Raw genomic sequence first — 26,885 nt, 5'->3', positions numbered from 1 at the left:
AGGAATTTTAAAGATGACATTCTAATTTTTTAATTCAAATTCAAATTATTGATACTGCAGCCTTCTATTAATTTCCCTATAATTTGTATACGCACTTAAGAGAACACATACCCTCCATCCATCTTGTCGGGCACATACGCCCAGGATTTCACTAGCAAGAGACAACTGAGAGAACAACCCAAGGTTAATAGTGAGAAAGCTGCAGCAACACCCACCGTCACTGGGAAACCTCGCCAGCAAATAACATCTTAGCAGAGTTTTGTAACACCGGAGGCACGCAGACCCAATAGCTTCACAACTGCTTTTTGGATTTTAATTCTTCTCCCCCCTCTGCATTACTTGGGTGGAGGCGCTTCAAGCACACCACTGAAAATGCCAGCGACAAAATCGATATCATGGAGAGGAGAGTGTTGTTGATGCATCCCCGTATGGCATGTGAAGAGAGGGACAGCACTCCTGTCTGCAGCAGTTTTGCTGGTATGAACGTTGCTGCCTGACACGTCTCCCCTGGGAAGAGAGAAGTGTTGGGATTTTAATCTTACTTCAGCTAACCACCCTCACTCCAATTCAGCTCAAAGCTCAGAAACCATGACGAACCATCTCCAGGGTGTGTCACAGCAGACAACAAAGTGCTTGTTTGGAAAGAATGGGGGTAATTTTCATACGCTTCCAAAAAGCCTGCTCTGGAAAATAACCATTTCCAGCTGATTCATTGCTCCTGCTACCTGCTGCCCCAGAATACGTCTTGCCTGCAGTGAGGAGGGCAGAAGCTCTCTGCGGACAGACAGCAGCTGGAGGTGGTGGGGAAAAGGAGGAGGAAGGATGTGCAGTCACCTGGGGAGGTGCAACCCAACCAGGCAGCTTCAGCAGGGCTAAGGTGCAGCTCTCTGCTAGGCTCGGTGACAAAATGCCATGAAGCAGCATTAAAAGAAATATAAAAATCCAATAAAAGCAAGTGAGCAGTTCAGACTTCTCAGGGCAGTTGTGCCAGGCTTCTGGCAAATTCAGACCAGAAGCCCTGAGACAGCAGGTTAGATTATTAACAAACACACCTTTGCACAGGGGGGAAGAAAAAAAAAAAAGAGAGAGACTATGTTCAACAGAGAATTTGGCCATGTGATACGGTCTTATTTTGGTAGGATAAGAGGGGGTTTTGACAACAGTTATGGAAGATAAAGGCTTTTTCCCCTTTTTTAATATCCTACCACTTGCCATTGCTTGGTAATCTGGTATGCTGTGCTTACAAACAAGCCTACCCATTTTTAATTACTTCCTTTCTTTTGATTTTATAAATCTTTTTCACTCACTTTTTTTTTCCTCAAATGCTGCTTTGTACATTCACAGGGTATCTCCTTAGATTTCTTCTGGCCTTTGTTCTGATGTGAAATACGACCAAGTTACATGCACAGCCTTGGAGCACGTTCATTGTTAACGTCTATTCTGGATTTAGTTTTCCCCACACCCCTGACAGCATTATCCATGTCTTTCTTGGCTGGCACTGGTGTAGCTGGGGTACAAATACCTAATGACTCCACTGAGATCTGGACAAGAACCAAGCTGCCAAATGACCTGTAGCAATCACACGCCACCCCTGCCTTGCTCCTTGCCTCAGCGTGCAAACAAACAGCCTTCCTTACCATTTTCTGCTGAGACTGGTCACGTACTGGTTCAGCCCCATGCCTGGTGGCTTTGGGGACCAGATCTGAACCAGCCCTTGGGGGCTTGGGGCACCAGAGTGGGGCAAAGCAGAGCCCTGCCATCCACAATGGCGGCCCTTGCCTGCCCTGAGACGTGCTAGCCCTGGCTAGGTGGAACAGACGTGTCCTGCAGGAGGATGTCAGGCTGTCGTCATCACCTCTTCCTTACGCAGGCTCCCGTTTCTCACAGGGAGGATGTGGTCTACCAGGCTGCTGGGCGACGTCCTCCATCCAGCCCCAGCCCTGCCAGGGTGGCAGCCAGGCTGCAGCACTGCGAGTCGGGGGGCCAAGTGAGGGCAGGTGGGCACGGTCAGTGGTCCCACCACCTTGGAAACGCCCCATGCTGTTTCTGCCGGCACAGCTGCAGCAGCTGCCCACTGGTGCCCACGCTGAGCTTTCAGCTCCGCCATAAGCGTCGATACGTTGCTGTCCTACCGCCCCAGGATGAGCGTCCTCTCCCTTCAGGAGCACCATTAGATCTTGTCAAGAGCGCAGCTTTTCTGCCTGCGGTGCTGGAATTCATTGTCAGAGTGACATCAGCTGGGAAAAGCCGGTACTGGAGCTTTATTTTAGCGAAGTTTCTTTCCACCAAAAAGCAAGTTCCCTCTGAGCTGCGTGGACCTACTTGGTCCTTCTGAAACCCGAAATTCACGGGCAAACTGTAACTTTCTGTTTTCTGAAAGCAACCAACCCTCTTCAAAGGAGTCACCCAGGTTAATACCAAATTAAGTTGCACTTTAATTATTCATTTTAACTGTGAATTGCTCATATGAACAAACAGCAAGAGGAAAGTGGAGCGCGACAGCGATGCTCAGCCTGGCTGAAGGACAGAGTTGGGCACAGGGGTTTTTCTCTTTCAGGCACACAGGAATGGCATTGGCTCTCCTGGGGGCTGGAGGTGGCAATTATCATACTGATGGGCTGGCTGCTTGATATGAATTTTTCTGGTCCTTCCAGCAGCAGTAATTGTATTTTAATGTTACATTAGGGCCACAGGCTGCTCATTAAAAGGCAAAGCAGTTGCAACACAATACTAAGGCGTTCAACACATGTTTGTAATAATTTCTGCTTCTGGCTGGCAACATGTATTACCACACAGTCTTTCATATCATCCAGCCATAAATCAGGACCATGTTTCTTTCTGGAAGATACCAAGAATTACTGTAAAGTACCTTGGAACATTTTGACATACACAGATGAGCAGGAAATATATCAAGGCTTTTATTTGTCCAGAATGCATACTCAGTGTCTGAATATATGATGGGTAAAGCTGGAACAATCCTTCTCAATGAGGAAGATTATAAAGGACTCCTCCAAGATGCAGATCAGCATTGACAAAATGATTCTTTTTCTTAGGGCAGGGGGACAAATGGGTGTCAGGGTTTTTTTCCAGCCAAAATTCTCTCTAGGTACATCCGAGCTCGTCTTTTGGGACAAGAAGCAGTATGAGCTCTTTACTCAGTGATATTGGTGATGCTTGCTACTCTCAAACCTATTGTTGATTTGTTGAACCCCCACAACTTTGCCAGAAGGGCTTCTGATTGGGATTTTGCTTAGTGACTGAAGTTTTGTAGCTACAGCAACCGACAGGCATTTTCAGTGTCCAAGGCAAGCCCCGCAAAGGGAAATGGGCCCTTTTCCATACACAAACCCGATTGCCCTGAAGGCCACAGGGAAAAAACCCTCCACTGCTTAGACACAAGCTAATTTAAGAGAAGATGGGAACATTCCATGAAAAAAAATCAGTCTCCACACTGCATGTCTTCTGGGAGAAGGAAAAAGCTGAGCTTCCCAGGAGAACATCACTCCTGGACTTGTTTTGGTACCAATGCCCTTTGGTAAAAAGACAGGTGCTGAGCCAGCACGCTCCCTGGGATCACTGCCAGGACAAAGGGGTGTTTTTGCCTTTGGTCCTTCCATTTCATTGAAGAGTTCCAAGGTGATATAAGGAAAGGGAAGGAGTACAGTGACCACGAGGCAAGACAGCTCCAGTAATTCCCAAATTACTTATGAAATTCAGATTAAGTTGACCTGAAGTTTGTGAGTGTCTCTGCAGCAACCAGCATCGGGGCAAACTTTAGTTTTGCTGCTGCTTGAGAGAAAACTGTCACCAGTAGGTGAAGCCATGGAAAACTGCGGGAGAAGCAGAGAGCGTTGTGGCACGCTTCTCCTGGCAAGAGCTCCTCTACGATCACGAGGCCAAATACAGTTTGGAAACCACGAAATACAAGATTCCCTGGCATTTAGAGGTGTCAGGATCGAAGGCTGTAAATGGGTAATTTGAAATGCTTCATTGAGCAACGCTGCAATGGAACAGTTTGTTGGAAGCTGCCTGCTCCCGGGGATCACTGCTCACCAGACGTATCTGTTAGCTGACACTGAAAATAATTCTCCCCAGGACACACAAAGTTGAATCAGAGCAAGTTTTTCAAAAGCCTCCAGTACAGCCCAGATAACAAGAGAAGAAATGTTTCTGGGTGCACGGTCTTGAAAATGAAAGAGGAAACCCTGTGTTTACTTGTTAATCTTCCTGGCCCAGGGGGATAATCAATGCCAGTTGCTTCAGTCAGCAGCTAGCAAGGATATAATCAAGAACTACCTTAACACCATCTGGTTTAACTACAGAGGCTCCCTGAGACACTGAGCCAACAGGAGCTGCTCCCTTGGCTTACAGCACTGGCTGCTCAGGGCCAGTGAGCAGCAGCTATGGCTCTCTCTGCCTTGGCTAGGAGCTGCTTCTGCTGAGTCAGGAGTTTCTCTGCTTCCCTGCCTTTCTGTTTGTCAGTGATGGGTCTGCTCCCCTCCCCCCTGCCTTGCCTGCACCTTCAGTCAGCATCAGGACCCTGCCTGCATTTATCCCCAGACTGCTGAAGAGCACACCCAGCCTCACGGTCAACCAACCCGAGCAGCTTTGCGCCTCCAAGGAAGAAGTTCCTGTTTCTTCTTCTGGTTCATTCTCTTTGGAGAGCTATCTCTTCAAAATAAAAAACAAAAGCACAAAATAAATATAATAATAACAAAAGACAAAGTTTTCAGCTTTGTCTACTGCAAGGTGGAGTCCCAAGGACACAATACTATCTGACCAAGCAAAGCTAGGGGACCCCCTTCCCCAGGACACCCCCTCCACATGTATTTGCTTGTTTATTTGTAAACTTGTACAGCACTTTTCTGCCAGGACATCTTCAGTCCCTCCACACAGGCCAGGTTTGCTCCAGTCCTGTAGAAAGCCACCCTGATTACCCCAGTGGAACATCCAGGCAAGGGCAGACTCATCTCTTCGTACCTGCTGGCCTGGTCCAGCTCACCTTCTGGTCCAGAGGAAAGCTCACCTCCCTTGCCCCCTGCCTGGCTTCATAAGCTTTTTACAGCAGTTCTCACTCCAGCTGGTTACTGCCCCTCCTCAAAGAGCTATTCCTCCTTTGAGAAAGGATTTCAGGAGCAACAATTAAACTAGTTGTTGAAGCCTGTTTTCCAGAATAATCGAGGCCTTTCCTTGCCAACACACACGCCCACAAAGCACAAGCTTCAAGCTCCTGCTACAGCTTCTAGTTCCTTGCTGGGTACCTTTCAGGTCACCTTACTCATCTCTGGTAGTTAGCCAAACTGCTTCCCCACGAGTTCTGCCTCCATCAGCTGCTTTCAGGGGACAGGAGCCAGGAGAGACTCCAGCTACAGAGAGAGCTTTGCATCCTCACAGGCTGTCTCTCTTGCCTCCCCCTTGCTGATCTCGATGGGGAAATCAAAGTGGGCAGTGTGGGTTCCTGCACTGGGCAGTTTCTGTGAAGCCCAACACATTGGCACGCCTTGGGAGGCAGGGAGGGCACTTCATTTTGGGAATAATGTGGCTTTGAGATCCTGGAATAAAACAGTGTTTTCATGGGGGGAAAAAAATAGTAATTGAATACTTTTTCTGCCTGAACCCTGAAGTTTAAAGAACTGCACCCTGCAGGTGTCCTTCCCCCTAGTTAATCTCATTAAATCTCATTTCTTGCATTCTCACTCTTCCAGACTTATTTTTCCATGCACACTGCTGGCAGCTTTCATTCTTTGAGGTTTTTTTTAAACATACTGGTTTTCATTGTCTTCTGCAGCTGAAGTTTTTTGGAAACCCAGTTCCTATGAAGCTGTTTCCACAGAGTCCTTGAAAATGAGAATACTGGAAAACCTGAGCTTAGGGGGAATAAATGGTAAACAGCTAACCCTAACGGATTTTTTCATCTGCCAGTATCTTTCCCTAAGTTGAAGGAATTTCAAATAAGTAACAAATCTGATTTCTAAGGAATGGTTTGTTTAGTGCCATCCATACTTGCTTCAATTATAATCTACACATTTTATATATATTGCTTTTTATCTACAGGGATGGGGGCACTCTGATTAGTGAATTCTGATACGTGGCCCATGCAGGGCTGGAAATACAGCTCCTAAGTGCTAATTTTTCCCCATTATGTTACAAGGCAGGTTGCAAAGGTTAGGAATAAAAATGTGTCTGAAGACACCAGAGCTATTATGGACAGTAGGGTTTTTTTCTATACTAGAAACTCCTGGCTCATTTTGGTCAGTGGTAGCAAATACTTGAAGCAGTTAAATCGACAGAATGAAGTGTTTCCACCCTCAGCACAGCTGTGCTAAACCAAACAAGTGTTTTCCCTGCCGTTTCTGAATGACCATTTCAACTCTGGCCACAGGAGACAACTGTTTACCTGAGGATTTCAGCTGCTTCTGATGCAGAGTTATCGCCTCTCTTCAGCTGCCTTAATAAAATTATAAAGTCACAACTTTAATTGCTCAACAATTACTTACTTCTGGATTCTTTCTTTCCCATCACAGCCAGTTACAGTGACACCTTGTACAACAAGCAACTACTTGGATCCCGTGTGTCATGAACCACAACCACCACAAAGCAATTCCCATTTTTCCAGGTCAATGAGAGCTGGTTCATGGGTTACAGGCATTATCTTCCAATACCACTGCCATTAGCACCATTTCATTTCAGTTTCCAGAAGACCAGTTCCATAAGTCAAATACAATTCTAATTAAAGCCAGACACTCAACATGTTTTCCTCCATCCTCAGCATTTTTTACCCTTAGTTTCAAATTATTAATGGCTGAGGTGTCAATACACTAAGATGACAAAAGGATAAAATAGCATTTTGGTGCCCAATGTGATGCTGTGGGATCTAAACCTGAAATACAGATGCAAAATGTAATCTAGTCACAAAAATCCAACATGACAAATCGGGTAACCAGTCAAACATTCCACTCTTTGGATTATTAATTAACATTCTGCTTAGCATCACTGGTATTCAGAATTTCTTTTCCAGAGTGGGGGAAAGAAAAATCTACACAGCATCAAACCCAATGTATTGTAAGAGTCCCAATATACAGTTACATCAGAAACTTAAGAGTATGTATAATCTTAAATAATAATAAAAACCCTAACCACCCAACAGAAGTCTCCCAGTCCAGTAGGTAAAAATACCCACTGTGTGCAAGGATCTTGTATCATGCTCTTTAAAAAAGATGTTTCCCATAAACCTTCACCAGTGGCCCTTACGTCGTCCCCCTTTCGCTACCGGCCCCGTCAGCCTGCTTTGCTGAGGGCTGGTGACTGCACCCTGCCAGTCCCTAACTCCCCCTATCGCTCCAATACAAATTTCAGCCTGAGAACGGGAATCCCACAACAAACTCTCACTGGAGAGTTACCATAAACACGGATAAAAGGTCCTCAATTAATAGGATACTGAACACTTGTAAGTGCACTTTAAGAGGCGGCCAACAAGTTGCTGAAATCTTCTAAAATGATTGTTTTCAGACCATTAGGTGCTGTCGCTGCTGAGCTAAACATAAACATTTTGAAATCAAGTGATCTGGTAGGCTTAAAGATGACAAAATATTTCAGTCTTGAAGCTGGCAGTCCAGATGGTGGAGTTCAGAGGTAGACTGAGAATATTCCTATTGAGACATGATTTAAAAATAAGGTAACAGCAGCATAACCACACTTTTACCTTCTTTCTGACAAGGACAGCACTGACAATCGAGTCAGCGGGTCACATGAAGCAACTGAGGCTGTATGTGAGAAGGAAGCAAAGCCTGAAGTTTGCAGTTCAACAGGAACCTCCCATGCTGAAATGCTCCTCAGAGTGTTAACACTGTTTTACAGAGCTCCGTTTCATCCTACTCTCATGTTTCCATCCAAGCACCTTTCTGAGACCTACAGTTACGAGGTCAGAGAGCACTGTTGCAGTAATGAAGGACACCGAGCTCCAGTTTAAGAGCAGAAACACACACCTAGGCACAGAGTCAAAGAAGATGGATCTCCAGAAAATAAGTCAGTCTTCCTTCCTCCTGTAACGAGCTCGTGATCTTAAGGAGAATAAAGAGCACTGGAATGACACTGCAAATGGCTTTCTGAAAAATGTAGGAAGTCAACATGCATTAGCTGTATAACATTTTTATTTTACTATATTGACATTTTATGCACAAATATTTTATCAGAGTAAAAATAGAAAATAATTGTTTCATGTAAATTTACCAAAAAAATGCAAACCACAAAGAAATACATAATTATTAGCAGAGTATAAGTGTCTTTATTTAAAGAGTAAAAAGTATGCAAAAACCCTTCTGTTTTACAAAAAAATTGGGAATATTCTTTCTATGTTTTCCTTCCGGGAGCAACAGAACCACCTTTGACAAGATATTCTACAACTTTGAAGACATTAAGTTAGTCACAGACTTCTCCCTCAACTAGAGAACGTGACAGTGATTTTCATACTGCTTGAAAGATTCCTCCTTCAGTAACTAGAACATGGTGGAAAAAGCAGATGATCCCACAACAAAGAACCCGAAAGACTATCATACCTACTGTAAAGCTGCAAAGTAATAACCAGATGTATTTACAAAGCAAGTGTGGTATCAGGAATATCCCCCAGAGGGCTTACGGAACCAGACCGCTCGGAAGGGTGAAGTATTGACTCTGCATTTCAATTCTGCTGTTCAGTTTATCCTCCCACAGCCCAGTCTGATCTAGAAGGCCAGTGCTGTAAGCTTCTCTCCTTTTCTACACTGTATTTTAACTAAAAAGGCCTCTCATGAACTCTGCTAAGTGTAACTAGTGACTTGCATTGGGCTTCTGCTTAGCCATGCAGCGGGGCGTTACCTACGTAGCTGCTGCCACTGAACTATCAGCTCCATCTTGCTCCTAGAAAGCAAATCTGCATCTCTCCATGCCAGGCTCCTCAAGCGCTTTTGATGATGCCAACTGCTGGCATCAGACAATTGCAACAGCAAGAAATGGATTGGGGGTTGACCTCTTGCAACAGATGTGTTTACACATTAAGATTTTTATTTAAAAAAACCCAAAACAAACCAAAAAACCAACCCAGAAAAAACCTGCAAGTTCAGCAGACGGAGTGCTTTGAGAGTATTAAAGTTAAGGAAAGAATCTGGCAAAAAAAAACCATCATCACACTTGTGTTGATGATGACAAAACCAGCGTAGAACTATCTGTAATGTTTCTAGTTAGGCACAAACCATGAACAAAAAGCTTTGCCCTCAATGCACCTTTAAAATAAACAGGAATCTTCCCTGTTCTTTACCCTCTACCTGCAGGCGTGACCATTCCTCTCCAAGAGCGACAGGCCAGGGCTCTCGCAGTGTACGCACATCTCCTTCCGAGCCTCACCGCACAAGCACCTTCAATTCCAGGTTTCAGAGCAGCTGGATCCCTCACAGAACTAAAGGCTCTCCCTTATCCATCTGCATTTTAACTGAGAAGCATTGCCAGAGGGGGCTTTACTTTTACTAAACACTGGGAACTATGCGTGGCAGCAGAATATGCTGTTTGGTAACATGGAAAGGGGCAAAAGCAAAACCAAACCTGCAGCGTTTTCAGCCGTGGAAGGGAAGAGCCTAATAGGCATCGGCACACAAGCTCAGAAGCTGCAGCCTGCTCGTTGCTGCATGTGTAAGCGTGCACAAAGGACTCTCTGTAGCTCAGAATTCAAGATGCATTCCAGCTATTCCTAGTCTGTTCTAGACTTCAGATTGCACCCAGCTCTGGAGCATGCATTTGGCTTGTGAAGCTTCAAAACCATCACTTGACAGTCAGAAAGAAATTAAATAAAAATTACACATCTTTGTATTTTAATATATGTCAGACTGTACAATAATTTGGAAATCAAGCTTCAGTTCTCTGTAACAAACTGTTTTCAACTCGCATTTTGTTTCTAAGCAGGGGCTACCGACTGTGATTAACTTAAGTCTTCGGTTACTACAGCTGACTACCATGCAGGTATAAGCACCTCGTGGAACAGAGCATTACCTCCCCACCACCCCCCCAAACCAAACTACTCCTTGGGCGAGGGCTACTTTTTCAAGTTTTCAAATCACCTGACGGGGAGCAGTAGTGGGGAGGAAGTTTGTCTTTGCTTTTCTCTCAATGGCTAGAGTTCACCATGTCTTTCAAAACAAGTTGGCACTCGCCCTCGTATGCGCCTATTATCTACATCTTACAATGGAATACTCATACTCAGCTCTTCACCTAAGCCAGATCTAAACCTGGATCTCCTTCTTCAGCACTGATCCTCAGTTTGGTCTAGTCTTAGTTTCCTTTGCTTATAAACACAGAAGCTATTTTAAGAACCTGATGCTTTTTAACATTTAACACGTCTTTCAGCTCCGCCTGATTAAATGAGAATAATAAACATGCTTAACTTTGAAATCATCACGTGCCAGTTGGTAGTTCAGCAGAGAGCAAAAGACTGGACAGGACTGAGCTGAGACATCTGATCAGCCTGCTTGCTGTAGGGTACTTCATTTTTGTTAAGAGCACTGTGAAGATGACCCTGTGCAGCTATGGACACGGAGCGTGGGCCAGTTAGGCCCTTTTCTCACCCATCTCAGACTGCATACAACACAGGCCCTGACTCCAAGTTGCAGAAGTTGTGGCGATCCCTTAACTTACAAATATATGCCGTTAAAAGACCCAAATTGATGCGAGTCCCAGTTCTTTGTAGAAAAATCATACACTATATTGTACTGTCAAGAAACAGAAGGAGTTTCCAATTCTGGTAAAGAGCAGCAAACCGCTCTGGTTATACAGGAAAGGCCTCGGGCTCCCACTCTCAAGTCCTAGTGCTTAGTTATCTTTCTCTGTCTGCAGGGATGCCGTCGCCAGCGCCACGGCTGTGACGGGCTGTGCGATGCCGTGGAGCTGCATCTTGGCCAGTTTCTTCTGCTCGCACTCCGTGACCAACCGGTTCAGCTCGGCCGCGCTGTATCCGATGAGAGTCTTCAAGTCGCAGACGAATTTGTACACAAACCTCTTGCCTTGCACTTTGCAGATCATGTCTCCATCGTAGTAATACCTGTAAAAAGAGGGAAGGGGAAAAAGAGAAGGAAAAAAGAAAAAAGCAGTGTAAAGTTTCAGCATCTGTAACTTCCACAGGCACTGGTTATTTACTGAACGCCACTCGGAGGCCAAAACATGAATCATTTTCACATCAAGATTCTCATACAACTTCATGTACTAAGATACTGTTTAGGTATTTTCTTGTATGAGGAAAGGGAAGAAGATTGAAAATTGCCCCTGCACCTTGAGGCACTAGGGAGAAATAAAACACAGTAATTCTTTTTATAGGCAGTCAGAAGCAGTTCAGAAATTAAAGTCTTGGAACAGTTTAAAAATAGCTGGAGGAGCGAAGGGCAGAGAATAAGTTTTATATAGTGCTATGCCTTAATAAGAAAATACTGTCTACCCTCTCATTATCATCCTTTGCTTTATTTACCTGTCTCTGTTTTTCTGAGGAAAAAAATAAATCCAAGAATCACAGAACAGTTTGGGTTGGAAGGGACCTCAAAGCCCATCTAGTTCCACTCCCCTGCCATGGACAGGGACACCCTCCACTAGCCCAGGTTGCCCAAAGCCCTAACCAGCTTGGCCTTGGACACTGCCAGGGAGGGGGCAGCCTGTGCCAGCACCTCACCACCTTCTGTTGTAAAAAAATTCATGGTGGAAAGTTTTTTGAAAGTTAGCACTGTGGTTTCTATGACACGGAAGCAGACACTGCCTTCTTACTGCTTTCAAAGATGGAAGTGGAACTATAAAAGCATATCCATCTGGGGGATTTCTTTGTATAGTTCATATACTGGGAGAACCACATCCTGTGGTTTATTTACAACAAAAAGCGACCTCTCTAGCTATGAATTATTTTTACACTGTATCACAAAAGAATTGCCAAAGGAGCAGAAAAGCAGTAAAGGTAACAAAGTCTATATGACTCACTGCACTCCGGAGACATTATAAAACTTTAGAGATACCAATAGAACAGAAGTTAGAATGTTACAGCTTTGTTGCTGATCTTGCCTCACCGCAGGCACTAACAGAACGCAGGGTACCTTTCCCCTGAAGAAGACCCAAGTGGCTGGGCCATGGACTTGATGAGCTTAAGAAGCTTGTCATAATTTTGGAAAAAAAACCCAAAGCAAACCAAAACAAATAAAAATCACACAATTTAGTTTCCTCAAAACAATCACTCAAGTGTGGTAGTGCAAATGAACCCAGACTTCTTGACTGCCTAAAACCCAATCCTCTGAGTGATATACTTGCAAAGCAAAGATGATTCTCTTTCACTAACAAAAAAACAACTCATTTAAGAGACTAACCTCTGCCTCTGGGGTCCTGCAGGTAAGAGGTGTGTTACTAATAACCCAACATAATTTCTTCAGCCACTTAAAATTCTGAAAAAGTAAAAGTCTTCTAATTGCTTACTTTTGAGGATCAGGACCTAAGCAACAGAACCTAAGCAGAGACAGGATAAGCAGCAGACTATGTAGGAAAAAATGCTGTCAGGCCTGCTGATTACTGATACAAGTAAGACCCAAGAAGGCACAGAGGTCTGGTAGGGAGTGTAAGAACTGTCAAATTAAGCCAATATTGCTCGTGGGTAAAGAAAGACTGGCCTGATTGCCAAAGCTCTCCATCTTTCTCCTGAATAATGTATAGTTATAGCAAAGCTTCCTCTGTGCTCCTCCTCACTCCACACCCACCTGTGCCTCCCTCAGCTCCTGTTTTCTTCCTCACATCCCTACACTTGCTCTTAACTGCTACTCCACTCCCACCCAGCACGTGCCCATGCCAACCCTATCCTCCAAAGCATCTTCCTGGCACCAGCTGAAGGACCTCTGAGGCAACGAGGTTTAGGTGTAACAGGTTAGATGAACCCTGTAACCTCAAGGGTGGGATGATAATTTATGTCCAGCTTTGAAGTACAGTCTTGTGGTATGGGGCAGAGCTGGGAAGGACGAGCAGTTCCCTGGAGTATCCCTTGTAGCCAAAACACAGCACAGCTCAGAGGACAGCATGGGCAGGCATTCACCTTAAGGGTGGCAGGGTACTGGGTGCAGAAAAACCAGTCAACTGGCAATCTGGGACAAAACAAAGCACCTGCAGAAAGCCACAGTTTATAAAACATGGCCATGGCATAAGCCAAGGGCTACTCACCAAAATATTTTTTTTTTTTTAAAGTTCTTTAACTCTGTCCAAGCATTTACATTTATCGTATAATCCTGTACAATGCTGCCCATCTCAATGCTGTAGAAAAATACTTTACAAAACCGACTAGGTGTTTTGAAATGATATAGTCTGTGTTACTGATGTGATCAGAAAGGAAAAGGATCACAAGACATCAGCCCACAATTATGCAAAAGGCTAAACCATGCAAGATTCCCAAATCTCGTGGTAGAAACACTCAAGCTAGACTTGAGGCAACGTGGCAAGAGGATCATTTTAATATCACGTCGAGTGCGTTTCTGATCACAGCATTTGCTTATTCCAAAAAGTAGAAAGCTAAGAATAAATAAATACTCCAGTAAGCTTACAAAGCATTAGTCGCTGGAATGTTCCAAGTCACATGAAAATTTTGTTTCAGAATAATGCAGGAGGTGGATTATTTTTCTTGAAGTCTCACTTCCCTATTGGATAACTAAACAGATGTTGATTTAAAAAATTTTTCCCAAGGTGTATGTAACAAAGCAAACCAAAAAGGCCCCTCTCCCCATTTTTTCCCCTGGCCCTAGTCTCTATGCTGCCTGTTTTCCCCACAGCTGGGCAGAAGAGCTAGCACATTTTTCAATAGTATCAACAGAATTTCCTGTATTAATCAACCACCGACACAGTAATTTCAGTACATTAGGAAACAAAACATACTACCAGTTTAATAAAACTTTAGCTTGACAACAGTGTTTATCATACAAGTAGCAAGAGGCATTAAATATCCCTTCAGACATTCAAGTGTTAGAAAACATGTCAATATTGATGCAGCTGCCAAAATGCTCAATGTTTTGAGGAACGCGGCTCTGTGATTCTGTGACTAAAATATAAATGCAAAACTTCTCTAATAGTGATTTATGCAAATTACTGTGCAGGCATCTGTTTAATATCCCAATGATAAAAGCATTATTCTGAAGTTCTTCAGCTGCCTTTGAGATCCTCTGCTGAGTTTGCTGACGAAACCCAAGCAGCATTTAGCATTACACCAGGTTCCTACCCCAGCAGGTTTTCACAGACACCTTCGGCACACAAACGCAGGCTGGCAAAACCCGACGGGGAATACAGCAACAGTACTGCAGCCACACAGGCTGGGGAGCAGCTCACAAAAGAATTCCGGCACCCACAATAACGTGCCTAAAGAAGTTTCAAGACAAACAAAGGGTATGGTTAAAGCTGAGTATCTGGTGCCTGACAGTTTCTTCTGGTGCCTCCTGCTCATGTCAAGCAGATCCTGAGCACTCATTCGATGATCTCTTGAGGATCAGGACCCGATGATCTCTTGAGGTCCCTTCCAACCCCTACAACTCTGTGATTATGTGATTCTTTACTGACTCTACGCCACGTTCATGGTCTTCTAGACTGAAGTGTTCCCTAGGACTATGCATATTAATGTTATGTACCTCTTTGAGAAGTGACAGAAATTTCTTGTTTATTTTTTTAACAATGCTAGGCAAGTTTACTTCCTTTTAGAAAAATGGTGCAGCCAAAAGGGGAAATGCTGAAGAGTAAATCATAGATCTGAGGCTCTAAGATACCATACGCAACTTCACTCACATAATTCTTGCAATTGCTTAAACAATTTGGAGGATTAGGCAATAAATACCTTTTTCTTGAAAACTAATCAAGACAGTTAATCATATCAAAATAAGAAATTACAAGTTCAATCCTAAGGATTTCAGATAACCTGGATGAATTACCGAATGGTTCCAGAGGCCAAAATCATCAGGAAAAGAAGTCTAAAATTAAGTACTTGCCTTCTTTCCCCTCCTCAAGTACATTACCTACAATGATTCAATAAGACAAGTCCCTTTTACCAGTGTCACAGTACAAAATCATAAAGGAATGAAGCGAGTGTGAAATGCTCCCATCTCTTCAGATGATAAAAGTTCCCTGTGTTGGAATCACAAGTGTCAAAACTTACCCATCAACTGCATTTTTCAAATTAACATCTAATCCATAAGAACTGTGAATATCTGAACTTAGAAATAAGTTTTGTTACACATATGTTACGTAATTACAGGAAGGTATCACTTCATAGCATAACAAGAGCAAGAAAAACATGAACAAGTAAACAGTAAAATATAGAAAAGTGTAAATATTTCTGGATCTTTCACTGATAATCAGTATTGTTTGGCACACTACCAAAAGCGTAAGTGATGATACAGCAAAGAGAAATATATTTCCAAAAGTGAGCTATTCAAATAAACTATTATGTCAGCATTCAATGATCTTGTAAAAAGAAAAGATACTTTCAAACATTCAAGAAGTTACTCTTCTGGCTTCTTTAAATAAAAAGAAAAAAACCCCAAGTACCACCTTGCCCTTGAGACTAGTACGATCCAACAGGAAGGAGCAGCTTCAGAGGACCTGTTGATCCCCTGACTAGAAAAGCCACAAGTCTTGCATTATGGTAGTTAAAAATAAAGCAGCCAAGCGGAAGCACTTCACTTCCTATCTGGTCAGTCCCTACGGTTTCTTACCTCAAAGCCCGACTCAGCTTCTCGTAGTTCATCGTGGGTTTGTTCTTGCGCTGCCCCCATTTCTGCGCCACCAGTTCAGGCTGATTCAACTTAAACTCTCCTTCGTCACCAACCCAGGAGATACACTCCCGAGCATCTTTGTCAGTGAGGAGTTCCAACAGAAACTGCCACAGCTGGATCTGGCCATTGTTTCCTGTTGAAACAGGGATCACAAGATATGTTTTGATTAGTCCTTGTTATGTTCTCCTCAAAGCTTAAAGTTCTGAGCCAATGTACTACAGCAGACCAGCACAGACTGCACCATGGAAGGAAGACTTGCACTTCATTTCACCCAATTCTTCTCTTGTAAATGTTTTCCTGCAAAGCTATCACTATTAATCTATTAAAAAAGAAACTCAAACACAGGAATTAAAAAAAAAAATCTCATAAATCTATCCCTAGAACTTTTTTTAAAAAATAAATAAGTTATATAACAGTACACAGTCATTTAGACAAATATCTATCCCTAAAATAGAAGTGATTTTGCAACAGCTGCTTACTCCTCTTCAGGCATATACACACATACATCTAACACAAGTTGTTTACTTAAAATTAATTTAGTCTCCAGCTTTCAATGTTGATTTAGAAACACATACTCCCCCCCCCCCCAACTTCAGCTTAAGTCAATAAAACATCTTTCACGTCTAATAATTAATATTTCATTTAATTCAAGTATCTGCAGTTAAACTTCTAAACTCTCCATGAGATATAGATAGCAGGCCTAAAGTCTAAAGGGAGAAACAGAGTATTCCACACTGATGTCAGCCAATAAAATCTTGGCCTAAGAATCCTGAGTGGCCACATAATAGACTTTTAAGGAGAATATGAAGTAAATAAAAATTCAAGGGAAAGGAGATGAAAGGTTTTAACAGAAAAGTTCACAACAGTGTGAAGAATCTAAGGAAAAATATGTCAGGAAGAAAACACAAGATGAAGAAATTAACATGAGTTATTAATAATCATAGTATGTATAAACATCAGGAATTCTGAAAATAAATTGCAGATTTATAGTGCAGTTTTCTAGAAGGTGCATTATTTAGCAAAACAGGATTCTGAAACCTGCCAAATTCTGAAGTCACCAAACTGGGAGGCGGCAGGGAACAAGCAGAGCAAGTAGTAGCTTTTCTAGGATTCTACAACAGTTTATTTTCTCCCCTTTACATAAGGGGAAAGAAGCTAAAAGCTCGAACGCTATTCAGTGGTTTGAGAAATCAGACTGTTAAGTGATAGGAAGAGAAACGATTTTATGCATCTCATTTTACTGCAGGACTCAAAAGCTGTGTGACCACGTTAAAGTGCCAGTGTGAGCTAACCAGCCTGCCAGGTCTGCATCTGCTCGTGATGCATTCTGTAACTGCATCCCCTTCATGCCACATGGACTTCTACAAGCCTCACATCTAGAGTGACAAAGATGTGTCCTACAAAACTGCATTTCAAATTAATGAGGGAGTGTTTACTGCATTTGCATTTAAAAATAATGGAGACAATACCTGTTCTGTTCCCAGGAGAACTCCTATCTTCCCCAGAGATCCTCGGAGCCCTCTGTACTTTAGCTGCCTTTGCGCTGCTGTTTATTACTTTAATGGTGGTTGGGGTAGCAGGCTGTACAGATGCTGGAATAATCTGCACAGCTGCAAAGCAGAGAACATTGCAGAACATCAATTACAAACTGCTGGCACAGAAAGAGGCATATATTATTTATTACCTGCATTATCAAAACATCTTGGAGCTAGTTTTTTCCTTTGCTAAAGAGACACGGGTTTATACTCTTAAGTAAAGATGCCACATTACAGATAAAACATTTGCTTTAGTTTAATATGACATATATTACATATTTCCATAAAAAAAACAACCCCTCTCATGCCTTTGTCTTCATCTTTCTGCTGTTCTTATACCACCTACTCCAAGACACTTACCTCTACAGCCATGGCACAACCCTCCATACCTGCTATTAAAACAGGAATTAAATACCCTTCAATTGCAACGGTGTAAGATGACACAAATGCCCCATTCCAGGTGGTTTTAGCTGGACACAGACCCAGACATGATACACAGTTCTATCCATTTAACATATAAGCTGCTTGTAAGATTTCTGAAAACCAACTCATTTCAATGATCGATGACACCACTTGAGCTAAAAAAATGAGTTTCAAGTAACTGGAAAGTTATTTTTTCTAGCACTGGTTTCTAAACAAGTCTTCTCTTCCACACACCCTTTCAATCTTTGGAAATGCCTGCTTTCAAAATGAAAATGTGTTAATATATCCAGGCATTAATGTAATATAAAACCCCCCAAAGTCAGAACATGTTAACATCTAGGGACCTTATTTCAAGAGAGTGGAAGACCTACCATCACAAATGAAAGTTAGAAACCTTCGTAGTTCAGCTCCTACATCACCTTTCAGTCAACAAGAAGATACTGAGAAACCCAATGTTTTGCTTTTAAGTTTAAAATATGCCCTCCTCCCCTCACCAAGGAAAATTACACACTCAAGTGATTTTCTAAATACTGTGCTGTTATATTACCGAACCAAAGTACAGTGCTAATTGCACACAGTTAATTGTGTGAATTTGCTGCTGGCCAAGTACTTACGCTGATCAATAGTAACAGTTGCTATTTCCCCAGAGTGTTCTTGGCTAGCCAGCACATCTGCAAATTGGAAAAAAGAAAAGAAAAAAAAAAAAGGTAGTTAAATAACTCACAAATTTCAAGTAACCTGAAGATCAAAAACTATTCATAGAGGAAAAAAGTCAAAATCAGGTATCAGTTTACAAGAGACAAGCTTATGTGATGGTGTTGTGAGTATACACAATGTAATATGTCATTCAGTTTTTAGAAAAAAAGAACGTACATGGCAAATTTCGAGGTATCTTAATGCATTCTCCACCTCCTAAAATCTTTAGCTCTATCATGTAAATGAAGATGAAAATAGTTTTTAGTCTGCCAAGTAACATCCAAACAAGGTAAATCTGAAATGCACATATCTATAAGCATATTGCATCATATCTGCCTATTGCTTACCAGTTGTGTTGTGTACAATTTGAAGTTTTCATTGCTTATTCCCAATAAACTTTACTTCTATATTTATATGGAAGATATATACATTAAATAGCTCACAATCAATATTTGGTTTTAAAACTGTCAAATTCAGGAGGTGCACAAACAAAAAAGCTTTCTAAAAACAAACTACGTCCTCCCGTTGGTTATGAAATTTGATAAAAACCAGGCAAACAGGGTGTAGTATATGCAGACATGTGCAAAGCAGTTGACACTGTCCTGCACAACATCCTTGTCTCTAAATTGGAGAGACAAGGATTAGATGGATGCACCCCTCAGTGGAGAAGGAACTGGCTGGATGGTTGCAGTCAAAGAATCAATGGCTTGAAGCAGTGAGTGGTGCTCCTCTGGGGGCGGTACAGAATGGGTCCCATTTAATATCTTTGTTGGCAACACAGTGGGATTGAGCGCACTCTCAGCAAGTTTGCAGGCTACACCAAGCTGTGTGACACTCTAGTTCTGAAGAGTCCCTCCACAGCTGGAGAGGCACTGTTTACAAGGGCCTATAGCAATAAGACATTACCCCATGCCTTTGAACTGGAAGAGGGTAGATTTCAATTTGGTATGAGTAGGAAATTCTTCCCTGTATGAGCATGGGAAGGCACAGGCACAGGCTGCCCAGAGAAGCTGTGGCTGGCCCTCCCTGGCAGTGTTCAAGGCCAGGTTGGATGGATTTTTGGGCAACCTGGGCTAGTGGAAGGGTTGGGCTTTGAGGTCCCTTCCAACCCACGTAATTCCATGTTTCATAAGAGCAGACATTCTCACTAATACCTCCTGTTGAGATATCTCCTACTGATACTCTGATTTTTACAGCCAATGCTAAATAGAGGAAATGCATCTACTCACAACTGTGTTCATCTTTAAAGAAAGAAGGACAAGAAAAAAGAAAGAAAAAAAGAGAGAAGTGAGATGGGGGAATAATTAAAACAGTTACAGAGAAATCTGCCATACACTTTCTAAGAAGCTCCAAATGGCTCCAGAGGATTTCCCCTCGCGGAACGCGCTGGAAGAAGTCTTCTTGACTGAGGCTGCAAAGCTCCCGCCCAGGAATGCTGAGTGCATTGAGGTCAACGTCAGTCATGCTGAACTCCTTCATCACCCACACCACCCAGTGGAGGACCTGGTCTGTGGACCACTGCACTGGGTCTGGGAACAGATAGAGAAAACTGCAAATTATCTCACAACATACTGGAAGGTTCCTCCTCAATTTCACAGTAACTCACATAAAAGTAAACATCGAGAAGCCGAGTTACCATGGCCAAATCTGACTGAATGGAAAGTTGGCTTCTCTTCAAATGCTGATGGAGTGGTGTAGTGGGGAGATGGAGAAGGCAAAAAGGGGATCTTCCTAAGCAAAAGCTTTTACATCAGAACTATGTCTGACGTTTCTCAAACACAGCAAATAATTCTTTTTCTATCAGTCTTTAGTTTCAAAATAGAGCAGTCTCCCACACAAGGATACTTTTCCTCAAATATCTTCATCAGCATGTGGTTAAGATGAAATACTACATTCTAAAGTTATTCATGTTATCCTGGTTTCTAAACTATCAAAAATTACCATTGTACTGGGTTTGGCTGTGATTGAGTATATCTTCTTCATAGAAGCCCATATAGTGTTACGTTTTGGGTTGGTGACCAAACCAGTGTTGATAATACATTGAGATGCTTTAGCTACTTGTGGTTTAGCCCCAGCTGTCAGCTGAGCACCACGATGCCACTTGCTCACTCATTCCTCCCCATCCCTTCCCCCCATCTCTTCACTTACTAAATTGTCTTTATCTTTATCCACAATTATTATTGTTTCTTTTTAAACAAACCCAAAAACTCACTTTCTCCCTTTTGATTCTTTTCCCCTTGCCCCTGGAGGGGACCTGAGCAAGTGACTGTGTGGAGACGTAACTGTCAGCGGGGGTCAAACCACCACATGGGTGGGCTAACAAACACACACTCCAAAACAAATCATGAAACCAGACTTGTTACAACAGGGCCCAACGTGTGCCTGTATTTGAATCAGACAAGCCACAGGATCAAGTTTGGGGATGGCTGTTTGACAGTTCAACAGCACACACATCATCTGAATGCCAGTGCTAAACACGAAAAGAAGTGCAGGCAACTCACACCAGAGGAATACATAGAAATAGTAATAAATAATCAACTCAAGGTATCTGCAACAATGATTTGTTGACTTAAGACATTCTAACATAACTCTGTCTCTAGCAGTATTAACACAAACAAGCTAGAAAGAAGATGGGTAAGTCTAAGCCCCATCTTCAAAGCTTGGTTAATGTATGTAGTGTACTAAGACAAGAATATGAACTGAAAATGGAAACTAAAGCAGGGATATTTACTTTCACTGTTTCAAAGGCAAAAAAACAAGAGCAGAACAATTAATGCATTTTTAAATTATACTCCAGGAGATGTCACCTTGACAACTTTATATTTTAAGAAGAAAGCAAAAATTTCTAAATCTATAAATCTTATCAAGAAGCCACAAATTCCATTTTGCTTAATGAAGGACAGTGGCAATGCATCATTTTTCACTGATGCTTCCTAAAACCACACAATGGGACAATTTTTTGGGAAAAACCCACAACAAAAGGATTTTGGTATTCAAAAAGTTACTAGTGGTGAATTTTCATCAAAAGAGATGGTAATTTTTTGGAGAAACGGAACCAATACTTTTCTGGATTATGATTATTTACTGACTGCACTTGACTTAATACCAATACAACCTGTCTTTTGAAAAGATTCAAGGAATAATGTCAGATAACTTCACAGAAGCAAGCCTCACAACTCTTGGAAAGAAACTGGCCTCTTTTTCTCTTATTTAGGATGTAGATCTATAAATGTTGAAGAAAAAGAAAGGCTCTTTTTGTTCTGGTGACCTACAAAAGAACCTTAAGAACAGTCTTTATTCTCGGAAACTTCCAACTGTACCGTAACAAAGAATTTAGTGATGGCTTATTTCAACCTGTAACATCAACTCAGACAGTTTTTGAAGTTATACTCTTTCAAGGAAGGCAGTTTATCACATTTTTTTGCTATCAAGAGAACATTATTATTATTATTATCATCATTAATACAGAGATCTTTGCCATAACCAGTTAGTATAATTCTCCTGGAAAATCTACACTCCCCCAAGACACAAAAGACATAAAAGTTTAGAAGTCACAGCTGTGGGTTTATAGGCTTTTCTTAAAGCAACATTATTAAAGTTTATGAACAACATTACTCAACAACTATGTGGTTTTAAGTGATTTTCTTCTTAGATTAATGGGAGAGCTTGCTGAAAAATATCAGTCTGCTCCTGATAACGCCTCACTTCTTTCCAAACATTCTGCACCAAATCCCTGGTTATCAGCAACCACAGCATGATGAAAGCTATTTTGGAAGTGCTTGCCAATGCAAACAATGAAAAAACATGAAAGAGACACTGCTTTAGTTATCAGAATTGCATTCAAAATATTGGCAAGCTACCTGCCCTGCAAAGTCCTGTGACCTTACTGGAATTCTGAGACACTTCCAAATATATTCCAATTTTGCAGTTCAGCTTCGATACTAGAGCTTTGTGTGCTGAATAGGCCTTGGCAGTACATTTCTGCAAGTGACAAGCAGCAGCTCAGCCAGGTACCCTGAATGAGACACAGGCCTCAGAGTTTCAGCTCAGTCCTACGCAGCATTCAGAGAGGATTCTTCTAAGTGAACATTAAAATTAGCAGCCTGCTAAGTGACAACATAAATAGAAGAGAGATGATGACCTAGCAGAATTCAGTTCTGAATCATCTTTTTCCACTACCTTGAGGCCAAGTATGGCTTTCTGTGCAAAATTCAACTTTACACCACACTCAGTATCCCACAGTCCATGAACAATTTGCCTCAGTATATTTAGAGGCAATCCACATCAAGTACTGAGTCTTGTTCAAATTCAGACACAAGTGAAAGAGCTTTAGCACTAAAATGCATTTTTTAAGGAGGGGGGGAAAGAAAACTGCTTTCTAAAAAACTACAATGGCAAGAAGGTTCTGAAGCAAAAAGCACTATTTTAACACAACTATCAGAAGTTGGTTCAACTTCTCTTTAGCCTTTTCTTACGTGGAGTTATTTGCACTGTATTTACCCACACCATATGAAGGCTTCTCTGAGGTATCAGCCCACTAATTATATAACCAAAATTAATTTACATTCATGAAAAAAAGCCAACCCCTGAAATGAACAAAACAACCAACCCCAACCCATGTGTGGACACACACACACAGAGTCATGTGTTACTACCGTAGGGTATTCCCAGGCGCTCCTGCTCCTTTCGGTAGCCTTCCAAGGCCGCAGCCCATCGCGTCACTTGCTCAGAGGTCTCATCTGAAATTGTTGTAATGTGTTTTGTTCCATCCAAGGTTATCACTTGAGCTTCCTCAACAAGGTGAGCTTCAGCCTCTGCATGATGAGCATCTGGGTCAATCACGACCTCCACAGTCTCCACAGGCTTCACAATCTCGAGGATGTTTAATTTGGGCTCTATCCCTAAGTATAGAAAGACAAACACAAAGCTTGGAGACAGAGAGCAGATCAAATATGACAAAAACATTGTTTTAAACTTTCTGATTGATAGGTGTTAGCATACTTTGGAAAGAAGTATGACTCAAAAGCATCATCAAATTTCTGCAAGTGTCCTAAATTAGAATTACATATTCTATTACATAGAATGTGCTTTGTAAGGTGAATGCAAAGCTGTCCCTCTTTCCTCCTCTAGCATTACAGCTTCCTATTCTATTTACATGATCCATTTTACGTATCTTGAACAGAATGTTCAGCATGTGGGCATAAAGAGCAAATATTTTGGTAAGAAATACACTGAACCAAAGGAAAAAAGCAACCCCCCAAAACAAGTATCCACCTCTTTCCCCCAAACCAAGAGGTGTTTCTTTCACCCTTTATAATATTTCCCTTCTATGTCTGGGGTATACACACAGGAGTGAACCTTTCCTTTCAGTGCCCTGCAAGAGGCAGTGTGTTTAACAACAAGTTAAAAGAAAAATATAAATTTCTTTGTGTTCTGTTTTTACACGTCATTTAGGATACCCATCCAAGGAATCGAAAAGTATGCCTGGATCTATTCTGCAGCAATAGAGAACACATCAAACCTTGTTAAGCTACTGTCACGTTTACTATCAAACTTTGCTAAATTGCTGTTTTGTATTAATAACCATATCATTGCTTCTTTATTGTGAGTAAAGTGCATGACTCCATCCGCAGCACCATTATAGTGACAACTAACAGCCACACCTCTCAAACAGATTTTTATCAAACATATTTGGGCATTACAAAAGCCCAGCTATCTGTAAAAATCCATTTTGGTACAGCCTAAAACTTTGACTAGGATTTTAGGCAGTTGAAAGTAGTATTCACAGAACATTATGTGGTCAGCATAACTTGTGCTGTAATGTGTTACTCTGTGTTGCTCCCATCTAATCCATATTAAAGCTCTATGTGAGACAGCAGGTTTTGTAGGTGACAGTCTTAAAACCAAAAACTTTGGCCTTGAATTGCCTGAAGTTTACACTGAGGCTGGCAGAACACTGTAACTGCTGCTTACAAAACCCATCTCAGCAGCACAGCCTTGCGCAACTGCAACATTCCACCCCTCACCTCTGCGAATCACATATATGAGAATCGTGCTTAAAATCCCAATCCCAACAGAAATTCTCTACAATTATTACACTACCCAGCTCTGTTCAGTCTGTTCTGCCCATTCCCTCATCCAATTAGTGTCCTTATCTCAATTTCCTTGAGCCCAACATTGGGCGCCAAAAAGGACTGTGGTGGTTTATCCCTGGCTGGAGGCCAGGCACCCACCAAAGTCAGGCTATTACTCCCCTTTGTAGTTGGACATGGGAAAAAAACATATATTAAGAGGCTCAGGAGTCAAATTAAGGACAGGGAGAGATCACCCTGTCATTGAATGACATGGGGAAAGCAGACTCAACACAGAGTGAAGAAAGAAAACTATCTAATTTATTACACTACACTAAAAAGAACAGTGAAAACTGGAGTCAGAAGCACGACCAGATCTTAAAACACTTTCCCCCCACCACTCCCTTCTTAGCAGACTTCCCTTTAGCTCCCTTCGTGGCACAGGGGGGCAGGGACTGGGAAAAAATGGGGTTCTCTGTTACTTCATGAGCTGTTTTCCTTTTCCAGATCTTAAAAACACCTCTACCTCTCCCTTGCTCTCTTCTTAGCAGACTTCACTCTAGTCATGATTTCACTCCCTTCTTCCCCCTGCTCACAGTAAAGGGGGGCAGGGACTGGGACATGGGGGCTTCGGTCAGTCCCTTGCAAGTTGGTTTCCTTCACGGCCGGGGGGAGGGGAGCGGGGGGCATTCATTCCACACACTCCCCCTGCTGCACCGTGGGGTCTCACTCACAGGAGACAGACCTCCATGAACTTCTCCAATGTGAGTCCTTTCCCACAGGGCTTTATCTCTTTATCACAGTGTCTCTCAGACCCAGTCCTCCACAGGGTTATAAACCTCCCCCAGAAAACCTGTTCCAACGCAAAACTCTCTCGCTCATCTCTCTGTCTCTGATTCTCCTCATGGCTGCAAGTGCTGGCAGGGGTTTATCCCAGCATAGGGTCACAGCATCTTCTCTATGTCTCCACCTGCTCCACCCAGCGTGGAGCCCCTCCACAGGCTGCAGGTGGGGTCTCGGCCTTTTCCATGGGTTTCTCCACGGGCTGCAGGGGCATCTTTCTCTCCGACACCTGGACCGCCTCCTCCCCCACCCTTCTCCCGCCTTGGTGTCTGCACAGCTCGTTACATCTTCTCACTCCCGTCTCCGGTGGCAAAATGCAGCTGCTTCCAGGTTGTTTTCTCCTACACGTGATTCTCAGAGGCCCTATGACTGTCTCTAGACACAACTTTGGCCTTGAATTGTCCGAAGGTTACACTGAGGCTGGCAGAAAGCTCTAACTGCTGCTTACAAAACCCGCCTCAGCAGCACAGCCTCGCACAACTGCAACAACTTTAAAAGAAATTCAACTTGAGAGAAAGAGAACACTACACAGACCCTAGGTACAACACGCAGTAATACGAAATTAAGGAAGTGAAAATAGCTGTAGGCAACCACTACGCGGTTGATTAGATGAAGAAGCAAACATGAAGAAAAAGCTAACAAGAACCTCACTTAGGAGAGTGTTTTATCTAGGCCATCTAAGATAAACATTCACAGCACAGCCTTGCTTTAAAGCCAGGTGGAGATGGGTAATGGAAAGCACTAAGAGTTAAAATGCTAATTTTGATCTTCAAAAAAAGAAAGTAAAGAATAAAGCTTCTGGAGAGAAACAGTTCACTGTTGCTCAAAAAAAAAAAAAAATTCACTGTCAAATAAATACATGTCAAGAGAACTATGAATCTACTGCTTTATCCATAATGCAAACATGGAGATCAAAGTGATGAGTCTCTGTAAAGGGATCTGCTTATAAGTAAAAATGTTGTGAAGTAACAACCTGCCACCAAACCTGCTGCAACATTAGACCAGCATTAATTCAGTAGGTTCGTCTGCATCTCTCCTCACATCTCTTCCTTTACCTACTGCACGAGAAAACACATGTCCAGTCCTCCTTGGACAGCAGGTAAGTTCAATGTGGCAATGTCACAGCTGCCACAAGTATAAACTGGTACAAAAATACAAAAATCCAAGAACATCAGCTATCAAGACCTGTCCACATGTTGCTAGCACAAGTCCCTTCACTGCTAATTATGTGAAGCTATAGAATAGACAAGGGTTAAGGCAACTTGGGTTTTTTTCTGTGAAATGTCTAGTATTAACAACAGTGAGAGACAGGACACAAGTCAAACCACACATTCAATATAAATCAATCTGTCTCATTACATTTATGAATCATTCATTTCAATACTCAAAATAAAATGTCTACTTACGGCAAAAGAGAGTTTAGAAACCACAGTCAAATGAGGAGTTACACACTTAAAACTGAACTTGGGACTTCAGCTACCTAAATCCAAACACATTCTGTCCCCAGATCTGTGCATTACCTATAGTAGAGC

General features: G+C 42.3%; 1 protein-coding gene across 2 annotated transcripts in view; it reads right to left on the bottom strand.

The window, feature by feature from the left end:
- Window positions 1-10,378: 10,378 nt before the first annotated feature.
- Window positions 10,379-26,885, bottom strand: part of GABPA (GA binding protein transcription factor subunit alpha) — a 26,221-nt gene continuing 9,714 nt past the window's right edge. For both annotated transcript variants that reach the window (XM_084264698.1, XM_084264699.1), the window contains exons 5-10: window positions 23,095-23,340; window positions 19,774-19,968; window positions 18,358-18,414; window positions 17,255-17,395; window positions 15,726-15,918; window positions 10,379-11,062 (exon numbers count right to left, since the gene is read on the bottom strand). In XM_084264698.1, coding sequence (XP_084120824.1) covers window positions 10,834-11,062; window positions 15,726-15,918; window positions 17,255-17,395; window positions 18,358-18,414; window positions 19,774-19,968; window positions 23,095-23,340 — 1,061 coding nt within the window. In that variant the 3' untranslated portion in view covers window positions 10,379-10,833. The remainder of the gene's footprint in view (window positions 11,063-15,725; window positions 15,919-17,254; window positions 17,396-18,357; window positions 18,415-19,773; window positions 19,969-23,094; window positions 23,341-26,885) is intronic.

This window comes from Gallinula chloropus, assembly GCF_964237585.1.
Source record: "Gallinula chloropus genome assembly, chromosome: 1".
Classification (NCBI taxonomy): Eukaryota; Metazoa; Chordata; class Aves; order Gruiformes; family Rallidae; genus Gallinula; species Gallinula chloropus.
Note: the sequence above shows the minus strand (reverse complement) of the source record. Positions and strands in the feature narration are given on the sequence as shown.